This window comes from Leguminivora glycinivorella, chromosome 5, assembly GCF_023078275.1.
Source record: "Leguminivora glycinivorella isolate SPB_JAAS2020 chromosome 5, LegGlyc_1.1, whole genome shotgun sequence".
In the NCBI taxonomy this organism is placed as follows: Eukaryota; Metazoa; Arthropoda; class Insecta; order Lepidoptera; family Tortricidae; genus Leguminivora; species Leguminivora glycinivorella.
The window spans coordinates 12515899-12534393 of NC_062975.1; the positions used below are offsets into that span (position 1 = coordinate 12515899).

Below are 18495 nucleotides of genomic sequence, written 5' to 3' on the forward strand. Positions count from 1 at the left end.
CTCCTGTGTCGTCTTTTTTTAGGAAACAGTTTTAGAGAGATCTTTGTGAAGATATTAGTTTCTGGGCGGAGTGTCGTGGGCGCGGGTTTCAGCTCAATATTGTTCAGTTGTAATAAAACATTTTTGCAACATTAATAGTGACCGAATAGTCACAAATAGCATTGAGAGAGTGGTTGGTTAAATTAGGTTACTGATTTCCCTAATTAGTGCAAATTAAATCGTCATTTGTGATCTCTTGTGAGTGACCCAATTTATAGGTAAGTTCGTTTTTGTCTAAGTAGCTATTTTTTTAATGCTTGTATTCCTCCTAGGTATATGTAGGTTACCCATTAAAGATACCTACTTATCTATTCTATGACCATAATATATTCTAGAAGGTCCAAACATTTGATGGTGCGTTATTTTTTGGCCAACCCGCCATAATTTAGTGGCTGATACCTTTTAAGACCTACCATTCCTAAGATAGGTCATTAAATTGATAAGTATACATTTAAGTACATACCTACTTAAATAGGTAAATATGTAGGTACTTAGTCATTTTTCACGTTAACGATTACAAAAATTAGGTATGTATGTTCTACTTGTTATACTTACTTTATACTTTTTAGTTAGATCTGAATACTTCACGCTGTTTTTTTTAACCCCCGACGCAAAAACGACGGGGTGTTATAAGTTTGACGTGTCTGTCTGTCTGTCTATCTGTGTGTGTGTCTATCTGCGGCATCGTAGCTACCGAACGGATGAACCGATTTAGATTTAATTTTTGTCTGAAAGCTGAGTTAGTCGGGAGTGTTCTTCTTAGCCATGTTTCATGAAAATCGGTCTACTATGTCGCGGTCGGGGGTTTTTCAAAATTCCAATTTTATTATTTACAGAAAAAATATGTAGGTAGTAAGGTAGATAGAATATTTTCCTAGTTCCTCCATAGACATTACCTAGTGTAGCGTACCTACTTAGTTATACGTAAAGAAGTTTATTTTTACTAGTTAGTCTCTTTTTAACGACTCTGCTAAATGTGATTAATGAATCCAGGGATGCTAAGCGGCGGGCGGGCGCGGGTGCCAAAATGTGCCCGATGCCGAAACCACGGTCTCATCTCCAGCCTCCGCGGACACAAGAAAGCTTGTCGCTATCGTACCTGCCAGTGCCCGAAGTGTGGACTCATCAAGGAGCGGCAGCGAATCATGGCAGCTCAGGTACTTGCAAAATGCTCTTGTTATCGTACCTGTTGGTTAAACCAGGGATAGTAAGCAGCACAGGTGCTTCGGTGCCGAAACCACGGTCTCATCTCCAGCCTTCGTAGAAATGAGAAGGCTGGTCGCTATCGCAAGTGTCAGTGTCCGAAGTGTGGACTCATCAAGGAGCGGCAGCGGATCATGGCAGCTCAGGTACTTGAAAAATGCTCTTGTTATCGTACCTGTTGGTTAAACCAGGGATCCATCGCAGGTGCTTGCACTCGGTGGCGAAACCACGGTCTCATCTCCAGCTTTCGCGGACACAAGAAGGCTTAATTATTGATATTCTGCATGCCAGTGGATTAATCAAAGAGCGGCAGCGGGACATGGCAGCTCAGGGTATGTAGCCGAATGTCACAAACGCTCACGATACGAAACGCTCGTAGATATCTATCTCTATCGCTCTTGCGTATTGGCGCGACAGAGCCAGACTACCTTTCGCGGCGTTTCGTTTTCGTTTCGCATCGCAGAAATGCCATTCGGCTACGGCACCAGGTCAGGTACTTACAAAATGCCTTTGCTAGAGGAGCGCGGGTGTCAAAATGCGCCCGAAACCATGCCTTTGCGCACACAGGAGGGCTTGCCGCATAACTCTTGCCAGTGTCAGGAGTGTGATAGGCTTATCGTTATCAAGATTATGGCGATGGCGAGTCAAGTACCTACAAAATGTATTTTCTATAGTATTGCTGAAGGGATGCTAACGCAGTGTAGGAGTGGAAATGCGTGCGGTGTGCAGGGATCGGAACCCGTTCCCAAATACCATTTGATATCGTTCTTAAACCGTTACCTATAAATTTTGTTCAATGGGAACAAAATAATTTCGGTTACGGTTCTTATATCGTTCCCTAAAAGAACGGTTCATTATAAATTTTGTTCAGTGGGAACAAAATAATTTCGGTTTCGGTTCTTATTTCGTTCCCTCAAAGAACGGTTCCTTACAGTAACGTTTAAATGAACGAACAGAATTTTAGCGTTCCTAAAACCAATATTATTTCGTTCCGAGCCGCGCGGGAGTAGGTATAGCGACTGTAGCGAGCGCCGGAGCCGAGCGTTTTCGCCGACGCACGAGCCGCCTTTCGCTGTCTCTTTTTCACACGAAGTTCATTTATATTTCTGTTTCGGTTAGCCGGCCGGCCGCGGCCGGCAATGAAGGTGAAGGTAGGTTGTTTGTTTTGTTTACTTCATTTACTTGAGTTGCAACTTTCGGCGTATAAACAGTGAACGTGCAGTGTAGTTGGGAAGTTTATTGCAAAACCTAAAACTTTTGACCAAAGCATGAAACTTGGCACAGTTGTTCCTTATATCAAAATTTATTTATTTATTTCACACATACAAATATCATTACAGGATGAACCCAATGCGATATTGTAGTAACAAATTAAAATATAAAAACAAAGAACTTATACATGTATACAATGTTAATTTTACCTATTCTGGATTTCTTTATTGTAACAAAGAGTACATAACGCTACCTAAAATAAGCCGATTAAGATCGGGAGCCTTCGGGAGCCTCCCCTGGGGCCCGGGAGGGGGGGTCAAAGTACCGCTTCACCCGGCTTGGTTTGAAAAATTCTAACTTACCCCGTTTAGTTAATAGGTCATGTTTGGTATCGTTTTCGAGTAAATCAATAACGTAGAATTCGTTTTTAGTACTAAAATTATAATTTAATGGTAAATAAAATAAAATAAAAAAAATGAAATTTTCATCCATGATTTACAAATTCAAGTCATCATAAATGACAAATAAAAAATATGATATGAAAGCTTATTTAATATAGATTATAAAAAATATAACTTTTATCCACATTTACAAACGTTAAGTTCCACAAAAAAATTACTTTAAGACGCGCGGCGTCGGGACGCCGCGAGCGTAATTTTGAAATGCCTCTATTTTTAACCGCCTTCCAAATCTCAAAGGAAGGGGTTATCAAGTCGTCTGTATGTTTTTTTTTTTAATGTTTGTTCCTCGATATCTCCGTCGTTACTAGACCGATTTTGAAAAATTTTTTTTTGATTGAATGTATATGCATACAGATTGGTCCCATTTTTCTCAGAACCCAGTTCTGATGATGGGATCCTGGAGGAATCGAGGGAACTCCTCAAATCTGAAAGGCATACATATGGTGATTTTTGTGTTTTTAAAGGAACAGCATGCATTTACGTACGGAACAGTGACATTTGGTGCAGTGGAACTCCTGATGATGGTCAGAATGGAACTCCTCAAATCTGAACGGCACACTTATAGTGACTTTGGTATTTTTATAAGAACAGCATGCACTTACGTCCAGAACAGTGATATTTGGTGAAGTGGAATTGCTGATGATGGTCAGAACGGAACTCCTCAAATTTGAACGGCACACTTATAGTGACTTTGGTATTTTTATAAGAACAGCATGCACTTACGTCCAGAACAGTGACATTTGGTGCAGTGGAACTGCTGATGAAGAGTGAGCCGCCCCTGGTTAAAGTTCCGTTCTGATAATCATTCTCATCTGTAAGTACTTCAGAATCATCCAGATTTCAAAATTGGTTCAGAAATGACGGAGATATCGAATAACAAACATTAAAAAATATACAGACGAATTGATAACATAATCCAACATTTGAAAGTATTTATCACCAGCACCCCAAAGGAAGGCGGTTTTTTTTTCTTAAAAATTATAAAAACTCTATTAGACCCCGTTTAGCTATTAGGTCATGTTTGATATAGTTTTCGAGTAAATTAATAACAAAGAATTTATTTTTGGTACTATAATTATAATTTAATGGTAAATAAATTAAAAAAAAATATTCATTTATGATTTGCAAACTCAAGTCAACAAAAATGTCAACTGTTTGCTTTTTCTTTAAATAAAAAATATGATGTAAAAGCCTATGCGTATGTCACCAAACACCAAGACAAGTTTGGTGGAAACTTTCTTCACGAACTGCTTGGTGTCTGATGACCATGGTCCAAATGTTTCAAATGCAATTGCCGCAAATATGTAGTTGTTTTTTAAAAATGCATATTTGCGCGTTTAAACTGGGCGTTTTGCAGCAGCAGTCCCTGGTTTCTGGGCCGAGCGTTAGACGTTGGACGGAGCCAAGGTATCCACACAGGTCACGCCCCACGCCAAGGGTCGTCCCAGAAACCAAGGCAAAAGCGAGCAACCATCAGGCCGCTTACCGTCTGCTGCTGACAAGCCGACAGGTTCGAGGGTTGTCGGTATGTTCGATGTGCCGAGAGCACAGACCAACCCCTATAGACATCCATTACAAGACGACTCGCGATCGCCAGCCTTCCTAGTATTTGCACTGATATAAGCGCGGGCGCTCGCCGTGCCCGATCAGTAGCGACCAAGTAACAACCCGAAAGCAGCGCGTGTTTTTCGCAGTAAAAAAATTGAAAAAGGGTATTTTGATGTCTTAAAGATGTCCACCTGTAGTGTGAAATGGTGTGGAAAGGTAACAAGAAGCTCAAATTTAAAAACAGACGTCATTACATTCCACATAAAAGTCATATTTATAATTTATTCAGAGCCGGCATAGGTCAACTTACATTGGCCACTTACGCGTCAGTAAAGGGACAGTCCCTTTCATCTGGCGCGACTGCCCGCCGTCCTTGAAACGGCCAATCACAGCGCGCTTAACACATTCCCCGCCCTTTCCTCGCACCCCTGGCACTGGTGACTCGTATCGCGAACAAAATATACAAGACTGCTACTCTATAGGAGGTTCTCTGTGGCCGAGAGCCTTGCGGATTAAATCGTTAAGTGCAGCGTGTCACAAAATTCGGCCAGCACTAGACTGGCAGTGGAGTCCGTGGTGTCCTAATGCGTCGGCAACAAGGGTGTAGTTGGCATGTCTTTAGCCCCAGTCTTAGACAAATGGCAGTATATGATGAAGTAAGGCAGCCTCGGAAGGAGGTATGTTCTCCAAGTGTCGATCTTTTCTAGTAAACAGGTTCTTCCGGCACTCATTCACTGTTGCGTAAGGACCCTTGATCTGAAACAATATGTGCATTGTCATTTTATTTAAACAGATTCTGCAACTATCAAATTACAACATTTTGGTGGATCACGTACCTAACCTTCACTATTACACACTTACCTATCATACAAAATAATTACAAACTTTAGTAGAATCTGATTAGCCTATCTATGATAATGCTCCATCTCGTAATAGTTTGAAGCCTTGGGTGGCCATGTTTCTCCCTTGTTGATCGTTTCAAGCTGCGTTTATCGTACCTATCCCATACTATGTCTAATCTAGAAACTTTTTCTTTTGGCTTTGTAGCTTAGCCAGGCCACCCAAGGTGTCAAACTATTACTAGATGGAGCAATATCAGAGGCAAATCAGATTCTACTAAAGTTTGTAATAATTTTGGGCATATAATTAACCGGGCAACTAAAATATTAAACGGGAAGTTATTTTTGAAGCCCCATTTTAGTCGCCAAACTATTATTTTTGATACCCATTTCTATGGTTATTCAGTCGCCCGGTTAAATACGTGCCATAATTTTGTATGATACGTAACGTAAGTGGGTAATACTGAAGGTTACGTGATCCACCAAAAAGTTGTAATTTGATAGTTGTAGAATCTAAAATGATAATGCACATATTGTTTCAGACCAAGTCGTTGCGCAACGGTGAATGAGTAGTCTTTAGGTACCATAAAAGATCGACAATTGGAGAACATACCTCCTTCAGAGGCTGCCTATCAGCATATACTGCGCACAGTGTACCAGGGGCCCATTTCTCGAAGCTACAAGTTACAATTTACAAGTGGTTTTCAATGTCTAATATGACAAGTTGGAAAGAAACTTCCGCTTGTAACTTGTAACTTTCAGTTTTGAGAAATGGGACTCAGGGCGTTCTTGTTTGGAGTCAGGCGTTGGTGCCACACCAAAATTTGCCAAGTCCGTCTTCTTGGGGATGGAAGGAAGAAGGAGACGAATGGGTACCACACTGGTCAGACAACACTGAAGTGGCCAGTATATGCTTAGAAGTTACAAGATGTTAATGTAAATCAGGTTGCAAAAACCGATGCAACTGCAAAAAGAGGGTAGAGCCCTCTTTATGCAGTTGCATATGTACCCAGCTATGTCTCTGTGAAGGGAATGTATAGTATGAGTAATCTGTCAATTAGGACACCACAAACTAAACTATAAGTGCTAACTTTTCAGTGTTGGATACTCTATGGCAGTTCCGACTCAATTATAATAAGCTCATTATAATTGACTTTAGTTAACTATAATAATTTTAAAAATAGAACTTCATACAATTTCTATACTAATTTGCAGTACCTGGCAAATTTTCCTGCATCTGAAACACATTTTTTTTATCTCCCTTCCCTCGGATGTCTTGCAATATACGGACGTGTTTACAAAAAGTTTTAAAATCAAATATTCTAAAATAATATCCGTTTAAATCGAGTGAGATACCAGGAGCGCAGAATCGCGAGGACATCACATCGCGGCTGCGTGAGTAAGATATCACTGCTTGCATGAGAGTGACTGCGACAACACTACTCAACGCTTTCGCTACGATTACGCACACCCCGCGCGATAACCAACCACAGCACGTCACGCACACATCGCTGACCACTTTTTTGCTTGCGCACACGCACACACTGACGCTAACTTAAGTCGCCCGCTAATTGCTTTGCCGTATATTTAGGCCTACAAACAGACACTATGCGCGGAAAAATGCAAAGAACTCCACAAAAAGTTGAAGAAAAGACACATTCGACGGCACAATCACACGAATATGCGTCTGATAGCACCGTGAATGAATCGGATAACTCTGGAAAAGATAGTAAACGTGAGAAACCAATATACAGAAGGGTAAAAAGAAAGTTAGACGGCCCCGATACTGAAAGCTGCAGCTCGATTACAGCTGAAATGAAGCTACTTTTCAAGCAATTTTCAAAAGAACAAGACACAAAATTCAATTCACTCAACTCTAAATTGAACTCCGTGGTAGAACAAAATTCGGAAATCCAAAAATCCATAGACTTCATGTCCAGTCGATACGACGATTTGCTAAGCAAAGTGGAAACGTTAGAGAAGGAAAATCAGATATATAAAGCGAAAATTACATCACTAGAGGCCCAAATTGAGTTATCCGAAAGGAAGTCAAGAGAAACTTGTATTGAGATTCGAAATGTCCCTAAATTACAAGACGAATCTAAAAAAACCCTGACAGACCTCACAAAAAAATTGGGTACTGAGCTGAACGAACCGATACAAGACTCAGACATTCGTAACGTCTTCCGCCTGAAGTCAAAATCAACCCCAAATACTGCGATTGTAGTCGAGTTCAACTCTACGGCCCTAAAAGAAAACATATTAAAATCCACTGCACTATTCAATAAATCTAAAGGGGAACAAAAACTAAACTCGACGCATCTCGGACTGCCTGGCCCTAGTAAACAGATCTACATCGCGGAATTCCTCACAGTGAAAGCACAGCACCTGTACTACCTAGCAAGGCAATATAAGAAGACCCATCCAAACGCTACCTGCTGGACTTCATATGGAAAAGTATACATGCGGCAAAGTGAAGGCGGCTCAGTGCTTTTAATAGATTCAGAAAATTGTTTTAATGGTTTAAAGTGACTACGCTACGAATCCTACTATCAAATGGCAAAATTAACTATTTATTATCCTAATACTTGCATCCTTTCCCGCATGGTTTTATTATTAAATGATAAAATGTCACTTTGTAATCTATATCCAATTAATGTTATACTAAAAATTACGTTATGCTTGATACTCAATTGTTTTAATATAATTGTTACCTATAGACGAGCCAAACACAATGATAACAAAAATAAAGTAATACATCTATACCTACATTACTACTTACAATATTATGTTAACTTCACCTGTACACTTTCACAGTACACACCTATACAACTTCAATTACATTGCACAATAGTTAAACTATTTACAACACACAAAGCTACATTATACCCTATGAGCCTCAATGCTACTTTATACAACTCTAATCACGCTAATATGTGTTGCCCTGCTGTAAATGCTGGAATACAACAAAAAATACTTAGCCCTAACCTGTACAAAACACACGCAAAATATAACTATATACCCAAAAAGTTTACGAATATACTAAATATAATCGCCTACATCTCATTAAAAAAGGATATGCTCGGATACACTGGATACCTACGTAATTATGTGCGCTCGCTATTCTTACTTATATCACTGTGAACAGTTTAAACTTAATAAATAGTGAACTAGATTCAATCACTGTATCCCAGTCGTCTGTGTGTGACCTTGAGCAATGCAGTTCGTTCCTACAAGCACCCAAACATAGCCTCAAAATACTAACACAAAATATAAGAAGTATTTCTTGTAACTTTGCTGGCCTAGAAGCCCTACTTCATAGATCGAAAATCGAATGGGATATAATAGCACTAACGGAATGCTGGTTGCCATCAACACACCAAATTCCTATTTTACATGGTTATACCGCTTACAACACTTTAAATAACAAAACTCAAAACGAAGGTGTTGTAGTATACTGTAAGAAAAATATATTAGTTACCGTGGAAGAACAGGTCCAGTTGCTAGATGCAAACTGTCTGCTGCTAAAGATAAACACCGGCACAATAGTAATAATCATATACCGCCCTCCTAGTCAACATAACACTACTAGCTTCATTGAATCACTTAATCGAATTCTCGCTGAATATTCTCGATATCAGGACATAATCCTTGCCGGGGATATAAATATTGATATATCTGATGGCAATAAAGATGTGCGATCAATAAATTACCTAAACCTACTGGCTACACATGGTATGCTACCGGCCCATATTCTACCAACACGCAAAGAATCCTGTTTAGATCACATGATAATCAAAACAAAACTGGAGGCATACTGCTGTGTGGCAAATTCGTCCCTGACTGACCATGACTGTGTCACATTGTTCCTTCACCGTGCAAAACTAAATAAAAAACCTGAATCAATAATACGACGCACTGATGAAGATCAACTACAAATAACTATGAAAAACATAAATTTTAGCCCCATCCTTACAACACAAGATGTAGATACAGCTGCGTCCCTCTTGCTGAAATCACTAACAGAGGCAATCGACTCAAACACGCATACAGTAAGAGTATCAAACCGCAGACGGATTAAAAAGCCATGGATTACACCAGGACTTCTAAGATGCATTAGGAATAAGGATAATTTACACAAAAAGCAAAAAAAAGATCCTGAAAACGAAATATTAAAGACTACTTACAAACGGTATCGCAATTATTGTAACACGTTATTAAAAAATATAAAGAGAGAGTATGAAAAGGATGCTATAAGAAAAGCAGGCTCAAATCAAAAAAAAATATGGGGAATAATAAAAGAAATTACTCACACTGCTAAACCCAAAGAAGCTCCAAGTGAACTTACTTCCACGTCTGAACCTTTAACCATAGCAAACAGAGTAAATCAATATTTTGCTAACGTAGGCGCGTCACTGGCGATTAAATTTGCGAACAATGAGCCACAAACAGACTTCAAAAGTGACCACTGCTCCTCCTCCATGGTCATGCTTCCTACCGACGAGACTGAAATTAACACTCTTATCGACAATCTTAAAACTGATTGTGCAGTAGGACTTGACAAAATATCAGCAAGGTTTGTTAAAAAATATAAGGAAATGTTAATATCACCCTTAACCCACATATGTAATTTAGCGCTGAGTACTGGAAGATTTCCGCGGGTGTTCAAGAAATCTCAAATAACCCCAGTATATAAGAGTGGCGACAGAGGCTGTGTAAATAATTACAGACCAATTTCTATTCTACCCACCTTGTCAAAAATTCTGGAACGAATCATAAATTCTCGAATAATTCAGTATTTAGAAAGCAATAATATTCTGTCCCCATCCCAGTACGGTTTTCGAGCCAACATTTCCACTTCTGACGCTGTGCATGAACTAACTGACCATGTTGTGACGAAACTAGACAACAAGAAAACAGTTATGGCAATCTTTCTTGACTTAGCAAAAGCTTTTGACACAGTCTCTGTCCCCATTCTTATATCTAAACTTGATAAAATTGGAATTCGTGGTCTCCAATTGCAACTCATTGAAGACTACTTGACAAACCGCACGCAGCGTGTTGTAATATCCGGCTGTGCAAGTGATGAAGCGCAGATCACTTACGGTATACCGCAGGGAAGTATACTGGGACCAACCCTATTTTTAGTGTACGTAAATGATCTTTGCCAAATGCAACTAAAGAATGGGAAAATTATAACGTTTGCTGATGACACTGCCCTTATTTTTCACGGTGATTCGTGGAGACAGGTCTTTAAATATGCACAAGAAGGATTTAATTTAGTATCAGAATGGCTAAAGCAAAATTGGCTCACACTTAACGTTGATAAAACTAAGTACATCCCGTTTACTATCCGCTATGACAACAGCCGACAAGACCTGGATCAATATTCGATAGTGGCTCATACATGCCAAAGTGCAGACACACCAAATTGTAAATGTCTCAAACTAGAAAAAACAACACAAATAAAATATTTAGGTATTATGATAGATGATAGGCTTACTTTCCAACCGCACATTGATCTCCTCACAACACGACTGCGTAAGTTAATATACATCTTCAAAAATCTTCGACATGTGGCGGACCCTAAAGTGATAATATCAGTTTACTATGCTTTGGCACAGTCTGTCTTATCATACTGCATCTTGTCTTGGGGAGGTGCACACAAATCCCACATGCTGAAATTAGAAAGAGCTCAAAGAGCAATTCTCAAGGTTAGTAACTTCCTTCCATTCACGTACCCAACAGAGGACCTATACAAAAAATGCAAAGTATTGACAGTAAGGCAACTCTTCATCTTGCATATTGTGTTAAAAAAACATACAAAACTACCTTTTGACTTAACAATTACAACTAATAGTCGACGTAATGCTAGAGTATGTCCGTCTAAAAAATTTAAGACAATCTTTGCTCATAGATTCTTCTGTTTTCTTGGGGGTTTCTTGTACAACAGAGTTAATAATGTACTGTCTATATACCCCCTTACTAAAATGACCTGCAAAAAAGTGCTGATAGAATGGCTACTCACCCTTAACTATGATACTACAGAAAAACTAATGATCCCCATTTCATAAAATCTCAAAAACCCTTCTCGTAGCTTATACGCATAAACACACACAGGATTTCGCAAACACACACACACACACGCACACACACACACACACACACACACACACACACACACACACACACACACACACACACACACACGCACGCACGCACTCACGCACGCACGCACGCATACACACACACACACATATACACTTATACACTATTGGCTCGATAATATATGATTATTTTTATATCACCACGCATGTTTCTCTCAGATGATTTTAAATTGTGTCTCACTGTGTTTAAAAGCAATTACCAACTAAATACTGACATACGAGGGTGTGAGGCCTGGTGACCTGACACACAGGTTTATCCTAGTTCGGGCACCAGACTTCACCACAAATCAAATTTAATTATGTATTTGATTAGTTTTAGCTAATATAAAATTAATGTAAATTACATTTTTTTGTGGTGAATGAAATAAACGAATATTCTATTCTATTCTATTCTATTCTATCTGTCGCGTTGTCGGCCAATCAGAGACGGTTATTACAAACAATTGGTTGCTAGGTAATTCGATGTTGATACAACGGTGAAAGACTCTATTGACATTAATTTTAACTTGCATGAATGATGATATTTCCGTCCATTGATGATGAAGATGATGACTCGTAGAAAAAGTATTGTACACAATAGTGATATAATTAAACTTTTCACTCTCGTACCGTACTACACATGGTACTCGACTGAAAAGTTTTGTATTATATCACGATTGTATAAAATACTATTATATAAATTTCTTTCAGGATTCACTACAATGAATAAATAACAGGTACAGTCGGTCTTTAGAGTGTGTGGTCCGACCCGAGTCTTGCCGTTGTCGACACCGGAGTCCATAATAATGAATCTTTTTCTATTTATGCATTAACACACCTCTGACACTGGAGATCAAATATATGAAAGAGGCGCGTTCCCCGCACACAGTCTAAGCTCTTGTGGATAGGCTTTAATATCATATTTTTATATTTATAGAAAAAGCAAACCGTTTGACATTTATGGTGACTTGAATTTGTAACTCACAGAAGAAAATTAAAAAAAAAATTTTTTTAAATTTCATTTAACATTAAATGGTCATTTTAGTACCAAAACTAAATTCTACGTTATTTATTTACTCGAAAACGATACTAAACATGACCTAATAGCTAAACGGGTTCAGAGTTTTTTAAAATAAAGGCATTTTAAAATTACGCTCGCGGCGTCCCGACGCCGCGCGGCTTAAAGTTTTTTTTATGAAACTTAACGTTAGTAAAGGTGGGTAAAAGTTATATTTTTCATAATCTATATTAAATAGGCTTTCATTATCATATTTTTTATTTGTAGAAAAAGCAAACAGTTTGACATTTATGATGACTTGAATTTGTAAATCATAGATGAAAATTTCAAACTTTTCATTTTTTTTTATTTTATTTACCAATAAATTATAATTTTAGTACCAAAAATGAATTCTACGTTATTGATTTACTCGAAAACGATACCAAACATGACCTATGAACTAAACGGGGTATGTTAGAATTTTTCAAAGCAAGCCGGGTGAAGCGGTACTTTGACCCCCCTCCCGAGCCCCAGGGGGGAGGCTCCTGAAGGCTCCCGATCTTAATCGGCTTATTTTGATATAAGGAACAACTGTGCCAAGTTTCATGCTTTGGTCAAGAAAAAAAGGTTTGGCCTCTTTTTGTCGATAAACGTCCCCACTAAGTGATAGTGTATGCTGGATATTGAAACTATTGAAAGTGATAACGTGAACATAATAACATTAAGATGGGAAGGAAGAAACAGCATAGAATATACACCATGTATATGTATGACGAGGCTACAAAAAAATCAAAATGTTTAATGGAAAACTGTGACATAAACATAAGTTTGTTATTTTTTACTTTGAGCTATTATTGAGCTAGGTTTGGATAACTTTACATTAATATTAAATTAATAACTTGTCAATGTTAACCTGATAAACATAACAGTCCCAAACTATGTGTACGTTGTACGTAATTTGTGTATGCTTATAGCGTAACTAGCGAATAAGTGTAGGTACATATACAACCTTGGAGGACTACACATTTATTTTATTGTCACCATACCAACTGGTAAAGGCTCTCTTGATTTTCTTTCTTTCTTCTTTCAGAGCTTGTGTATGTTTTTAAAGGTTTCATTTTGTAAGTCTTTCTTCTTCGATGTCAATATTAGAGATGTGTTTCATCACTCATCAGGACAGGAATGACACACTTTTATATGAACTAGGTATAAATATACGTATCGTTTTTAGGGTTCCCTAGTAAACAATAGACGGCCAAGCAAATTTTGTCACTAAAAAGGGCGGCAAATTTTAAAATTGTAGGGCTCACCGGCCAATTGTCTTCATAAAGCCTGTCTACTTAAAGTTTCACGTTAACGGAATCATTAAAGGATTAAGACGATACAGGAGGCAAGCACGAATTCAGATTTTTAGGTCTTTATCGCCGTCGCGCTGACGGGGGCGGAACCCACAGAGAGGCCCTGTATAGTTGTGTGTGCGCGTGGCGCACGCACACAGACGCGTACGCCGGCGGCGCAAGTACTCGCGCTCGAGCCGACCGACCGGCGCCCGCAATCGCTCTCTATCTATATTTTTCTAGTTTTGGACTTCTGATTTGCGTATAGTTTTGGACTCCGTGAAGTATACTCGTACTGATTTGAATAGAATGCAAATTTGTCATATTTTAGGTATTTTAAATATTATTCCTTACCTTATACATAATGTAATTAATCTTAAAAGGAATCATGATACCGAAATAAAGCTATTCGGTATGTAAAAAACTAAAGCCTTTTCGATGTCTCTGCAAGCAATATAGCTCTGGAACCCCACTCTGGACGGCCGGTTAAGGTAAACAAGTAGGTTCTTATTATTTAGGATTATACCGTTTGATAACATATGTACGACGCCGACGATATGAAAAATACTAAATGTCGCTCATATGATATGTTATTTTATTTTTATGTAATTTTGACTAAATTTGATTTTAATCAATTCAGATAATCTGATTGAGATATGTGATCTGATTGAGATATTACGTAATACTGATGATATTTACATCGAATATGTCGTATGTTTGACCAGCTTCTCCCTGTTTAGATATCAGATTGCATTGACGAGGTTTTCATTGCCGATTTATGCTAAATGCTTCACTGCTACTGTGGATTCAGCGATCCAAAAAGAACATTGGAATTTTCCAAACACCATTCAGCCTTGTTCTTTCTCACTTCCTATCTTTCATGTGCATGAGATCATTTACAAATATTCATGACAAATAGATTAGTAGTGGTCATTCAAGGAGTAATATTTAATATTATTAATATTAATCGCTTTAATAACGTAAATGTATCAATTTTATCTTAAAATTCAACGTTTTTCACATGATTTTCTTAAATAATGCAATGGTATTTTTGTCTTACACAATATTCAAATTATTCGTTTTATCCGAATTTCAACTTACAAAAAATCCGGATTTTAAAATTGGCGGATATCCGGATAAAACGAATATCCGGATTGCAAGCCCTAGTAGAACTGGAACTAATTAAGTACTATGGACAGGGACCTTTATTCTGAAAACGTCATAATTACTATTAGCAAGGATGATTCATATAGGATTGATAATGTTCATACTAAGAATCTTACCTGAATTTTTTAGCGCCACCTATTAAATAGTATCATAACTACACTGATGATGCCTACAAATATCTTTTCTAGGGTTCCGTAGTCAACTAGGAACCCTTATCGCCATGTCTGTCTGTCCGTCCGTCCGTCCGCGGATAATCTCAGTGACCGTTAGCACTAGAAAGCTGAAATTTGGTGTCAATATGTATATCAATCACGCCAACAAAGTGCAAAAATAAAAAGTGGAAAAAAATATTTTATTAGGGTGCCCCTACACGTAAAGTGGGGAGAGATTTTTTTTTTTTTTCAACCCTGACGTGATATACCTATTGTTAGATAGGTATTAAAAAATGAATAGGGGTTTACTACTAACATTTTTTTTTTATACAACGTCGGTGGCAAACAAGTATACGGTCCGCCTGATGTAAAGCGGTCACCGTAACCTATGGACGCCTGCAACTCAAACAGTGTCACATGCGCGTTGCCACCCCATTAGAAACTTGTACACTCCCTTATTTTAATTTTTTGATATTGTTAATTTTTTCGGAAATAATCGCTCGGAAATGTATGGGACATTTCAGGGGTAAACTTTTTTGTATGGGCTTTGTCAGTCCCGGTATATATCGTCCTTGCTATTAGGCAACTACTGAAATAATATTTGTGTGCTCTAATTCAATGTGCACCTCTAACGACTCTTACGCAGTGGCCATTGAGGCCAATCAATTAAAGGTGAGGAAACAGTCTCAGCTGTTGCCATTAGATTTCGTGAAAATAACATTGATTGCGTTGGATATGGTAAGTATGATTAAGAAACTAAAGCCTGACCAGAAATATATAACTATTGTCAGGAGGGCGCTGTTATTCTGATGTATGGAGTGACAGTTCAGTATAGTATGATGACTATGAAGAAAATAGTTTTAATGAAATTCCGCTACATGGCGCGTAGTCATATATTTCTGGTCAGGCTTTACATGTGTATAAAATAAAACAAAACTTATGAATCTTATGATATAATCTTTCCAGTAATTGCCTATATGTTTCCAGTAATTGCCACAAAAAAATTGTTAAAGTTAGTGGTATTCCCAGTAGTTACTAGGAGTAAAAGCTGGGAAAATAACATTGTAGTTACCACTGGTAACAACTTAGTGGTAACTCTAACTAGTGGAATAACCCTTATTTTATAACGATATTTCACTAACGAATGTACCAAAATATGATTGACTTTTACACTGAAGCTATAATTATGATAGAGTACACATAATCTTGATACACATTTAATAATATTTTTCTATTGTATTTTCGAGATCTTCTAAACAAGCCAGTAAATTCTCTTCGGGAACTTGTTCTAACTTTTTTCTTATAACGACTGCAACTATATTACGCTTGCATGAATAAGGGCACATCGCGTCCGGTTCCGGTTCACTATAAATAGTATAAATGGATTGCATGGGTTGTGCTCTCTCAAGGACTGCATCTTGGTCCTTAAAAACATTTAAAAACATATCACTATTACAAATTCACACAGATTAAGTAACACACATATTTATACAAATTAGTGCAGATTATATTTTATACAGCTTTCTCACACTATAAGCACTTACATCCACCTCAAGGTCATCAGAATCGCTTGGATATGGGGTAGTTTTTTCTCTATATATATATTTTTTTTTTTGAAGACTAGATCTTCATCATCTATGTCAAAGCTTTTATCTGCAATAAAAATATTTTATTTATTTTGCATACTTACATTTCTAGATAATTATTACAATAAGTTACAATCTTTTGAGAATTGGGCCCTTGGTGTATCTACATGGAATACACAACTGTAGTTGGCGAGTGTATTAGTGTCTACACTGTCTACAGACGACCAAACCGACCAAGGTCAACAAGTACGGGATTGTAAGAGCGGGAGAGCTACGTCAACCGGGGTGGCTTTAGGAAAATTTGGGGTTACTTTGATGGTATTTAACGGCTTTAAAATTAACATCATTCATTATTTACTGAAACTGTTCATGTAACTAGTAGCTGGATAATAGATCAATAAATATTCTTGTAAATCTACCATAGAAAATCGCGAATTTACTTACAGTATGACTTTAAAACTAAATTTTCAAAGTCACCCCTGCGTTTTAAAGCCACCCCGGTTGACCGTATAAGTCTTTCTCATTTTTTACAAATAACAGCGTCCCTAACTGACCTATGTCGGTACGGTCACCTGTAAGTACCTAATTTAGGAGTGACACCGAATAGGGCTTGTAATACGGATATCCGCTGATTTTGAAATTCGGATAATTTACACGTTAAAATCCGGATAAAACGAATAATTCGAATATTGTGAATGACAGAAATACCATTGCAATTTTTAAGAAACTCATTTGGAAAACAAATTTTAAAGTAAAATTAACACATTTACGATATTAAAGCGATTTATATCAAAAATTACTCCTTGAGTGGCACTACTACCTTATTTAATAAGTAAATAAATAATAAATAAATATTGGGGGACATCTTACATAGATCAACCTAGCCCCAAACTAAGCAAAGCTTGTACTATGGGTGCTAGGCGACAATATAAATACATACTTATATAGATAAATACATACTTATATACACAGAAAACATCCATGACTCAGGAACAAATATCTATGCTCATCACACAAATAAATGCCCTAACCGGGATTCGAACCCGGGACCGCGGCTTAGCAGGCAGGGTTTTTTTCATGAATATTTGTGGATAATCTCATGTATATCAGTTTAACTCAATCAATCAAGTGACACTGAGTACCGTATCAAACGCTGCACTTTCATTATTGTTAGCATCCGAATACATTGTAAATAATTAAATAAATTGCTAACAGAACTAAAACTGTTCAAATTTTCTGACAAAAAGAAGTCTTCTATGTATCCCGCGGCGGAAGACCTATTTAGTATTGAACTGCAGAACAAGATGAAGTAGTTAAGCAGATACGCTTTTACATTTTATCCTTTCAAAATAGGTTGCAAGTGTTGCAACACCAAAACTTTTTCGCTGTATACGTAACGTAAGGCCCTCTGGCTAAGAACGTCTACCCGAGAGTCCCAAGTGTAACTGGAATGGAGTCACGAAGTCATCAAAGATAAGAGGTGAAAATTATTAGAGAGAAAGATCATTCAGCCTTGTTATTTAACAAAGCTAAATGGTGTTTGTAATATGTCATAGTTCTTTTTGCATTTGAATAAATCGGCAATGAAAACCTCGTAAATGCAATCTGATATCTAAACAAGGAGTAGGTCTAACAAAGGTAATATTCGATCTAAACGATCACAACATGACGTTTTGCCTCATATGGCAATCAGATTATGTCTCTAGCATTAAAATTCATTAATATCAAATATTAGTCAAAATTACATAAAAATAAAATCATATATCTTATGAGCAACTGAAGTCATTTCATAAAAAAGGCAAGAATGA

The 18495-nt window shown here is 37.6% G+C and overlaps 1 protein-coding gene across 1 annotated transcript in view; it reads left to right on the forward strand.

Annotated features, from left to right (window-relative positions):
- Positions 1–87: 87 nt before the first annotated feature.
- Positions 88–18495, forward strand: part of LOC125226029 (doublesex- and mab-3-related transcription factor dmd-4-like) — a 31489-nt gene continuing 13081 nt past the window's right edge. Inside the window, exons 1-2 of the mRNA XM_048129851.1 lie at positions 88–257; positions 1033–1196. Coding sequence (XP_047985808.1) covers positions 1035–1196 — 162 coding nt within the window. The 5' untranslated portion in view covers positions 88–257; positions 1033–1034. The remainder of the gene's footprint in view (positions 258–1032; positions 1197–18495) is intronic.